Raw genomic sequence first — 10,446 nt, 5'->3', positions numbered from 1 at the left:
GTTATTCATAGATTGTTTGTGTTTGCTGGAGGGGCAGCCATATCCGTTTTGAACATTGCCGTGCCCAAAATATTAAGTGGGCTTATGATTTACTTGGACGAAGTTCTCTTCAGATTCTTGAAATGTACATGTTATACACATAATTGTTTGAAGTAATTCTTTGCAGTTACAGTAACTTTGTAGAATTGTCGAGTTGTAGTTGTTGCGAAATGTGTGGTGTTCGGTGAGTGTCTTCGTCTCTCGGTCTGTGTGTCTGTGTGACTGCCTGTCTGTCCGATAGACATCATTTTTGGTTTAAGTAGCTTTATGTACTTTTCAGTTGCTCCTACTGTTGGTGTTGTTGTCACCATCTTTAATTGTTGTTGTTGCTGTTGGTATTGTTGTTGTTGTTTTGTTATTGTTGTTGTTCTCGTAAGTCAAACTGTGCTTCGGTAAATATGGTATTTAGACAACATTAAAATCAGACTTTGGAGTGTATTTGCTGCTCATGAATGTTCATCCATTCAGTACACTTATTATTTTAAATTATTTTTATTATTAGTGTGTTAGAACTAGGGCTGGGGGTGAATGTTCCAACACTGTCGTCAAGTTGTTGCTGTTGTTGCTGTTGCCGTTGGTCCCGTTGTATCTGATATGTGACACGATGCTCTACGCGGGGGGTACGTGGCGACTGTGTTTTTTGGTGTTCACTTGGCACTTGTTTTGCTGCTGCTCGTGACACTAAACTCAGTACAGTCGCACCCCCTTTTGAGACACCCCCCCCTCCCCCAATTTAAGACCCCTTCCCTTGACCCTGTTTTCTCAGAATGTGTGTTCATAACCTCTGTAAGTTTACCCCCATTTTAAGACTTCCTCCATTTTCTCAGATTTGTGGAAGTCTTTAAGGGGAGGTTCTATACTGTAGCTACTTCATTGGTTTGAGATTCAAGGCGGAGAATATTTACCGGCACCCCCAAGTTGATTTAAATTTAACGGCGTTTATGTAAAACAGGAGAGTTACTGATTTATGAACGAATAGGAGCCTGCTATAGAACTATGCATGGCTATAGGCGTAATTGAGACACAACTTAAACAAATAAATATGGGGCGTAGCATCTGATTAAAATCGCTTCAAAACAGAAACAATTCTATCAAAACAGCATGCTCATTTGACCTTTTCAGCAATATGATATGGTTTGCAAGCGCTGTTCAGTTGAAGAAACGTTTTTAAAAACCACAGTCGATCAGTATGGGGATAGTTGATGAAGCGCAGGTCACTCGGGAGGGGGTGGGGGGATTAGGGCCGAGGATTAGGGGGAGGAGGGGATTGGGGGTGGGGGGGGGGGCGCAGGTGGTACTGTTATGTGCTGCAGTGTTTGCAGAATGATAGGTGTTTCTTCACCAATCCTTTTGAACCTTAGCAGTTGTTTTTAAACGCTTATAGTGGTGAAGCCTGTGTTGCCGGTGTGTATCGTCTCAGGTTCAAGTTACCATGCACTGACCCCGCCACCTTGCACTGCACTGTAATTCTCATTCTTAAAATAATAATGTCAATTTGATTTGATTTGATGAACATTTATTTTGTTTGAGTAATGAGCTCACAAACGGTCAAAAACAGGACACAGCTAAGTTTGTGAATATTGACACTCGATCCGCACTGAAACAGTTTCCAGATTCTCAACTGAGTTGGCAAGAGCAGGACAAAGCTCACTCTACTGAACATGTTGTCAAACAAACCAGACCACACATTCTCAAGCATCTTTCCCAGTCTACGCCGGAGACATCACGGACATCCGCTATTAGAAATATGGTCATCCGCTGCAGATGATAACTTGCTTCTGTACCACTCCATGCTTTGCGCCACTCCACACAAAGCCGACGGGAGAGCGGGAAACTGCGCGATGGTATAGTACATACGCACTCATGACGTCAATGAGGCTTTCCGAGAAACGCACCAATAGAAGATGAGTGTGAGAAAGTAGCTCATAGCAGGGCCGGACCCAGGGGGGGGGGGGGGGGGGGGGTTCCAGGGGTTCCGGAACCCCACCCCTGGAAAAAGCATGTACCTTGCTTTGAGTGTTGTTGTTTTTTTACTAGTTTTAGCACCAAAACAATGCTGCTCTTAACCCTCAAAACAAGGCCCAGAATGCACCAGATTGCACAGATTTTAACCGTTTTTCAAAAATTTTCCGGGGGAGCATGCCCCCGGACCCCCCTAGTTCACGCGCCTGCTTTGCAGGCGCGCGCTTGTGGCTTCGCCACTTCGCTGATTTGCCCCCCCCCAAAAAAAAAGGAGGAACCCCCCCCCCCTAACAACTCATTTGGTCCGGCTCTGCATAGTTAGGTTCTTATTTGTTTGAGGGGCGAGTGAGAAGTTTCGCGACTTTTCTGCCAGAAGGTGGCATGTGCTTGAGTATTTCTGATTAAACAAACGGTGAATCGGCACACCGGCAACTGATAACCTGAAAAAACCAATCTGTTTGTCGCGGCAGCATTCAGTCGGTCAGAAAATTCGCGATTTTTCTCAGAAGAAGGTTGTTATTGTGTTTGGATGTTTTTGATAAAAGATACGGTGTTTCCGAAACGAGAACCGGACCTAAAAATGTTACCCAGTTTTGGCCCAGTGTGGTGGCGTAAAACGAGTTAAACAGACATGATTCCTACTGAGTTTGTTGTTGTGAAGAACTGAAACGCGCAGCAAAGTCAAAGACACGTAGCGGGGGTTATTGACCGAACAAGCGAACAAAAACAAAAACAAAAACAACTACTAGAGTAGGTCTTACTAAAGACAATAACATCAAGATTAAGAAAAAGAAAAACAACAAACAGAGCAGATCTTACAATGAAGATAACACCAAGAACAACAACAGATTAAAACAACGAGGACATCATAACGATGGCATGAGTGTTACGACCAAAACCTAGCAACAATCAGTTATTAAATTCAGTATTATTGTATTGAAAAATGAATATCAGAAAAAGACCTTACACAAGGCTTTGAACGACGAAACCGTGGCTGTTACTTCAGTTTAGTCAAGTTTATCGAGTCCCAACTATGAGAGGTTTTTTTGTGTTTTTTTTTATAAATTTCTATTTTGAGTCGACTGTTAATCACGCTTTCTAGTACCTTATTTTGTCCCAGAAATGTGTGTTCATTAAAACAATGTGACAATGAATATTTCAGATTATGCAACACATTTTTGGGGCATCTGTGTTTACGCTACACTCTAAATATTTGTAACACTTTGTGAACACATTTTTACACTTTACGCGTCAATAAGTGTTCAACATGCATCAACTAGTGTTCCAGTCAGGGCACTTCTTGAACACCAGGTGTTCATTCATGAACACCAGGTGTCCTTTCACTAAGTAAACTGAACACTTTATCGGATATGGACGCTTGATGAGCACTTGTTAACACTTTCTGACGCCAGTCTGAACACATAGTGTAAGTAAGTGTTCAAAAGACAGACAAACGTGAACACTTGGTGTTCTGCTTGCCGTAAATGTCGCGAAACGGTGACAGGCATACAACCAGCTGTATCGTGGTTTATTATCCACATATACTTGTAATTAGTTTAGTACCATTTATATAAATGTTCTGTTGTAACGCATGCATAAAAATACAGTTGTATCGTCGACGCGCTGAAATTTTGCGACTTACTTTACGGCGTTTAGTATCTTTTCTTCCGCTTCCGGCTTCATCGCGCTTCCACGTGTAGATTTTTTCGCTCAGCTTTAATTATAGACACAAGGTTAGTTATTTGTAATCATCCTGGCATCGAATACTTGTAAAAAAGTGTGACCTTGAATGTCACGATCACACATCATGCTGTTTGTGTTAGCTGTGCTTTTTGCTGCACTCACCGATTCGGTGAATGTAGCGATCATGCAGGTTCAGTGATTTCTTCTTCTTCTTCTTCTTCTTCCATCAGATTTGCAAGCATTGTTGAGTAAAGACGAGAAGGGAGCTTGACAATGACAGGGGGAGGTCGGATAATTTTGGAGGACATTTATCTAAATTATTACTAGTGTGGTGTGGGAGTGGATACATTATAAATCATTGTGTAAGAGATAGACAGAAACTGAGAAAGAGAAACAGTGCTGTATTTTTTAAATATGAATTAAAACAGCATGTTGGTCGCAATAATCACTATTTTGTGACACACACAAAATCGCGATGCAGTCATATAATTTGTGAAAATGTTTTTTGCTAATTAAGGATGCCAGTGTTCAAAATTTGGAATGCCGACCGGAGTGTGAAGAAAGCTGTCATTGCTGAGACGTTGCAACAATTGATCACAAAAGGTAAAGCTGAAATTCAATTGACTCAAGAAACAGATGTCTGCAAAGTTTGGACTGAATAACATTCATGGTTTGACAGTTTTCGCTGCGAAACCTTTTAATTTGGAGGCAGACTTTTCTAAAAACAAACACTGAGAGTGAGACAGTGACCAAAACCTCATGACTGATTATTTTTCCTTGGTTCAAAATTTGCATGCAAAAATCACATCTGTTTTTTGAGTATGGAATATCAGCATTTTTCCCCCTGTTATTTAAGTTCTTTTTTAAATTGCTTATGTCATATATATATATATATATATATATATATATACTTGTTTTTCAATAAATTCTACAGTTTTAATATTTATCGATAATGTCTGCCAGTTGGTACGCGAGTTAATATTCTCTGAGTCAGACTAAACAATGCTTTTATGTCTTCAGTTTTTTTTATCCTTCCCCTGAGATCCCCATTATCCCCATTTGTGCGTCTTTTACCCCCAACATTTTAATAGGGAGTCCCTGTGACCCCTGAAATCCTGGCTCCAAGTGTTCCCTTTGCCCATATTTTTGGGTCTTTTACCCCTGCATTTTGAAAAGAACCCTGAGAAATTTTGAAAGGGAGTCCCTGTGACCCCTAAAATCCTGGATCCACGTGCACCTCTGATCAATACTCAATATCTCTTTGCCAGAATTGTTGATTATGAGAGTGTGATCTGTCGGTGAAAATAGCTTAATTGTGCAATTAATGGACGTTGTATGCATATAATTTTGTGTTCAATGTATACAGGTAACTATTATTCTCTTTCGTGTTCAGGGGCCTCCAAACTAAATATTGACGGCACAGAGTTATCTGTTGTCCTGGAGGAAGACGGCACCGTAATTGACGATGACGAGGTGCTACAGGAGTTAGGGGACAAAGTGTTCCTGTTGCTGGAGACGGGGCAGGCATGGACTTCCCATCAAATGACCTTGGTGGTGCAAGACCAATCGTCGTTTGAAGATTTTGGGCCAGCGTCGACTTCAACGCCAAATGGACACGCCACTGCCAGTGACATTTTGGATGCTGAAAGAACCTGTTTCACTGTTAAAAGTGAAAGTGATGCATCTGCCAATGATATTGGTGAGGATTTGTGAACATAATTTTAGTCTTTGAAAAGTTTTATGAGCTTGAGCAAACTTTTAAATAGTAACTTGAAGGGGTGTTTTGTTGTTTTAGTGTGCAGTTGGCAGTGCAAAATTGTGCAATTGAAACAGTTAATGTCGATTATTCCACTGTGCCTCAGAATAGCTGATCGATCTCCAGCTTGCCAATCTACTGATCGCTCTAAGTCTAACTACAAAAAATAATTTTAAATTAAAAAAAGACTAATTTCGCGAGATGCTCTCTTGGGCAACCAAGAGAAAAACACCTTGCGGCATCAGGAGACGCCACCCTGTATAGTCTCACTCTTGCGAGAACGAGGCTCTCGTCTGTCGCAGCAACCATATTTTTTTAGCGGTCAATACTAATGTATACAAGGTCGCTCTGCCACTTCGCTCCTGGTATTTTCATTTACTGATTTGATAGTTTAATTTTTTGTCAATTGACTTTGTTATAGTTTACGGCGTTATCGCTTTGGAGAGCTTGCTTTCTTTTCTGCTAAACTTTCGTGGAAGATTTTCAGCATTTTTGCTGAATACATTGAATTTGTAAATTTTTCTCTTTACGTTTGAATTTCATTTGCGAACTTTAGACTTGGTTGAAAGTTTTTGTTTCGGCCTTGAGCATTACACTCATTGTAGTCATTGTTTCACAAGCTCAGTGTGATGTTGAGGGTTGGAATTCAGTGATAAGTTTTCACTTGTTTCACTTGAAAGAAGATGCCATGAAATTGAGAAGGAGATAACCAAATAACAAAATTTAGAGTAAGATTAGCATACGAGTGGCACCACACAAATTTAAATGGACCAAGTGATGACTGGAAGGTCAGGACATGGCACAAAAGTAACTGTAGCAACATAATAAAAGTTTGGTCACATTTATATTGACTAGGAAAGAAAAAACAAATCAAACAAGTGTTTCCACAAGCAATTAAAAGCTGCAGTATTGCGACTTGAGGGGAAGGACGGATGTATTACTTGATTTTTGATTGGTAACTGTGATACCATTGCATAATTACATTTGTAATTGACTGGTATTTTATGGTTGCAGGTGTTCTTGAACAACTCCGCAGAGCACCCTTGCCAACCTTCAGCTCCGAGATAATGCCCTATCTGAGAGGTGAAAGAAAAAGCATCCTAGGAGTCTGGAAGGATGTTGTAGCAGAAGCGGCCAATTACTACCTCCATAATCTGCCGGAATTCAAAACATCCGACTGCTATGGTGTGATTGGCCGCAAAATGTACCGTGCCTATCCCGTCATTGGGCTTTCTGGTATTAACCCTTGGGTAAGCAGTGTATTTTACTTTATTTTGTGCATATTGTCGGCCTTAAATTAATACCTCGTAACATCCTTCTTTTTTTCTGTTATGTTACGAGGTATTAATTCTACACCGACGATAGGTAGCATCTTCTTTCATTCACTATTTATCCATTCTGGATTTGAATTTTGCATGCTTTTTTAAAGTCAACGTTCCCCAGGCAAGTATGTAACATGTCATTTTTAACTTTCCCACTCAAAATTCAGCTTGCATCTGAAACTAAAAGAACTCATCGCACCCTTACACACAGTCATGCATGAAGGTTACAGTATGCATCATACACACTGATTAACAGTATCTTTGTATTGACCAGGCTAAGTCACATTATGGCAGTATGACCACAGCGGGTACAACTGGATTTTGATGTTATGATTTTTAGCTAACCCTCTAATTAATGCAGATTTCCACTCAAGGCATTTTTATGAAAGGGTCACCTTATAAGCTTTTTAATTTTCAGAGTATTGTAACATTCTATTCATGTAAATTCACCCTATTTTGGGCAAATAATTAAACGATTGTTTTGGGGCAAGTAATATTTGTGTAAATTTGTTTGATATGGCAATTGCGATTCCTTTTTTTAATGCAGAGTCATAATGATTGCTTTTCAGACCTGCTTCTCAACGAACCTGAGTCAGAAGATGCGACACCTGCGATTTCATCACAAAGCAAAGAGCCAACTGCCACGATCATCAGGTGCGGCGACTCATCACAAGGCCACCAAGAGACAAAGGCTCGACTTCTCCTTGAGCTCCCAAACACAGATGGACAACGCCAACTCAGATGAGGACTTGAAGAGACACCAGGAGGAGTTACAGAAAGAATGGAACAAACCGAATGGGTCCATAAACAAAGACCACGTGAAGCAACTCCTCAAGGAAACTCGCCAGATCCGTTTAGCCTACTTGAGGGAGAACCAGAGCAATGGAGGCTACGCCTTTCTCTTCCGTGACTTTCCTTGCTTCCGCCTAGATTCTTACGTAAGTAGGGTTTGGTCTAAGGCATCCCCCTGGTTTTTTTCTGCCGTCGCTAGAACTTCAATTTGGGAGGGTTATTTAGATCAAAACAAAAAATATTGGATTAGGGTAACATGGCTACAAACATATTATAGGGTGGTCACAGAACTTTTTTTATTTCTTCTTCTTCTTCATTTGGTGTTTTACGTCGTTTTCAACCACAAAGGTTATATCGCGACGGGTTTTTTTATTTCTTTTTTTTGGTGCTAAAATATTGCTGTTTTTAGTATATATTTTTCCAAATCCAAAGCAAATTTTTACTTTGGCCACAGGGAATGATCTGTTACCCGTTTCCTTTACTCCTTTAGCATTTGTTTACCTCTTAAGGATTAGATATCTTTGCTGCAGAGATTACTAACTAACTAAGGTACAATTCCCCTAGTCATGGTTTTAAATGGTGTACAGGGCTCGACACTACTGGTAACTTATTTGGCCTGGGGCCACAGTGGCCCCAGAGACGAAACTTGCTGGGGCGGAAATAAAAAATCTGGGGCCCTCTCTTATTCATGCTAATTTATATTATAAAAAAACACACCAAGAGAAGTGAAAAATAGTGTACCCTATCTTGCAGAATGTTGTTGGTCAGAGAGAGACAGACGAAAAAAATATTGTCAACTTCAGACGTTTAGTTTTTTTCTTTCTTTTTTCAGATTGTATCTATAATTGTTCTTTTTAACTGATGAAGAAACTGTAAAACATCATTTGTATCTTCACCACTTTTGCCCAGTGGCTCACCGCCAAAGGCTCGGCAAGGACGACAATGCATTTGCTACAGCGGAGAAAAATTTGCGTTTTTTCGACGTAAAACTTTGAAGGCAATGTTTATCTCCCATCCTAAAGAGCGCAATCTGGTAGTTATTTCCCTTGCAGGAATATCGATCTAATGAGAGCTGTCTGATTTCAATCAATGTTTTTTCTCCACTGCATTGATCGTAACGGTAATTTCAGTCACGATTTTGACTAGCGATTTTTAGTGATTGGCTCTGGTATTGGACATTTCATTGTTGGATTTTTAGCCTGGGGTGGCTTGGGCCCCAGTTTTCGGCAATGTTTGGGGCCCCCCACCGCTAACGTTGAACCCTGAAGTGGTGTGCATGTACTGGCCCATTACATAGGTAAAACAGTATTGATTTTCTATTCTAGTCTTCATCACTGTCAATTTGTGTTTCCAGATCCTGCATGAATTCAGCCTCATGAATGGACTTGGGAAGCATCAGGCCTACTGCGAGGGGATGGCGAAGTGCGTCATTTCCATCATGGGCCTGATGGGGAGTATGGATGTAGCCTCGTACAACGATGCAAAATACCGTGACATATTAGTAAGTTATACAAGATTTTTTCCCCGGATTAATCATGAAATTTGGGACAAGTTCTGTGATTGGTTCGCTGCTCCTGATTCCTCCACCATCCTTGCAACAATTCACATTATCCACTTATTACTCAGTTCCATAAACAAGCAAAAACTGAAGACCGACTACTATGTCAAGGCAATCTCTACCTTACAATTTGTATGACAAAGTAATGCATGGTTTTATTTCTGTTCTCAGGAAAACCCTACACAAGTCACAATTGACGTCATCAAGTACCTGGAGAAGCGGCTCAAAATGAAAAAGAGCATTATTGAAGAACTGAAGGTAAGAGGTTTTACAAGCATTTTGTTTTGCAGAAATAAACCTATTTCCATATGAACGAACAGTGATGCATTTTGGCATAGGTCATGGGACTATGACCAAACTGTTTATCAAATGTGAGGATGACCTCACTATATATCCAGTCAGTTGCACTTGTTTTCCTTTCTTATCTTTTGAGTATTTGTTCACATAAAACTATGCTGATAAATTATAACCTTGTTGTGCAGGATGTTCCAGACTCCAGCATTATTTCGAAGCTGGCCACGCGGGATCTGGAACCCCCTAGGATCCGCATTTTCTTTCAAGGAGATGAGCCTGCAGGTGTGTACGTCGTTGGGGACGGTGTGTACACAGAGGTTCAGGAACCTAAAGGATTCCGGATGCTCCTGACTCTTTTGGGGTCCTACTACTGCTTTGACATTTGTTACCCAAAGCAGTTTTTGTCAACACTGTTAGTGCTTGACACCTTTATGTCTGGGGCGGCTGCACCAACTTCTGCCACCCAGGCCTTCCGGTTTGTTCTCAAGGAGCTGGAAGAGGAGAGGTCAAAAATGACCATCTGAACAGTTTTGGTTCTTGGGACATCGGTTTATTGCTTTGTTTGGGTACATTAACAATTTTACATGGCTTTGTTCAAAAGTAACTTTCGTTTTAGGAGGAAGTGTGCCAAGAGTTTTATAATCAGTTGTGTATTGACTGCTCGTTTATGTATCTTGACTCAGAAGGGGGGGAGGGTATGTCTTGTTCACCAGGATCACTAATAATGTGGGTCTCTGTTTTTTGTGGTTTTTTTTCTGTCTTCTCTAACCCTTGGTCCAGTCACAAGCATTCCATTTTAAATTCTCCTCATTTCCTGCGCTGTCATCAGTTATAACTTACAACCATTAGAGGTCTGTTGGCAGAGTGTTGTCCTCTGTGGTATAGCATGTATAGAGATAGAAACATGTTATTTGTAGTTTTTCTATGGGATTAGGAGGCGAATTTTAGTTGCCACTGTGGAATATTTCTACTATAAAGGTGGTATTTTTGTAGTGTGTTTGTTCCTGTTCATTACATATATATATATGTATATATTTTTT

General features: G+C 40.5%; 1 protein-coding gene across 2 annotated transcripts; it reads left to right on the top strand.

Annotated features, from left to right (window-relative positions):
* Nucleotides 1-3,206: 3,206 nt before the first annotated feature.
* Nucleotides 3,207-9,967, top strand: LOC138978203 (uncharacterized). Of its 2 annotated transcripts, XM_070350867.1 has the most exons (7): nucleotides 3,207-4,287; nucleotides 5,078-5,383; nucleotides 6,455-6,690; nucleotides 7,332-7,700; nucleotides 8,909-9,055; nucleotides 9,284-9,370; nucleotides 9,595-9,967. In XM_070350867.1, exons 1-7 carry the CDS (start codon nucleotides 4,203-4,205, stop codon nucleotides 9,928-9,930), a joined length of 1,566 nt encoding a protein of 521 aa, XP_070206968.1. In that variant the 5' UTR covers nucleotides 3,207-4,202; the 3' UTR covers nucleotides 9,931-9,967. The 2 variants fall into 2 exon arrangements, with proteins under 2 accessions (XP_070206968.1, XP_070206969.1); XM_070350868.1 differs by lacking the exon at nucleotides 5,078-5,383.
* Nucleotides 9,968-10,446: the final 479 nt, after the last annotated feature.

Source organism: Littorina saxatilis, linkage group LG10 (genome assembly GCF_037325665.1).
Source record: "Littorina saxatilis isolate snail1 linkage group LG10, US_GU_Lsax_2.0, whole genome shotgun sequence".
Classification (NCBI taxonomy): domain Eukaryota; kingdom Metazoa; phylum Mollusca; class Gastropoda; order Littorinimorpha; family Littorinidae; genus Littorina; species Littorina saxatilis.
Note: the sequence above shows the minus strand (reverse complement) of the source record. Positions and strands in the feature narration are given on the sequence as shown.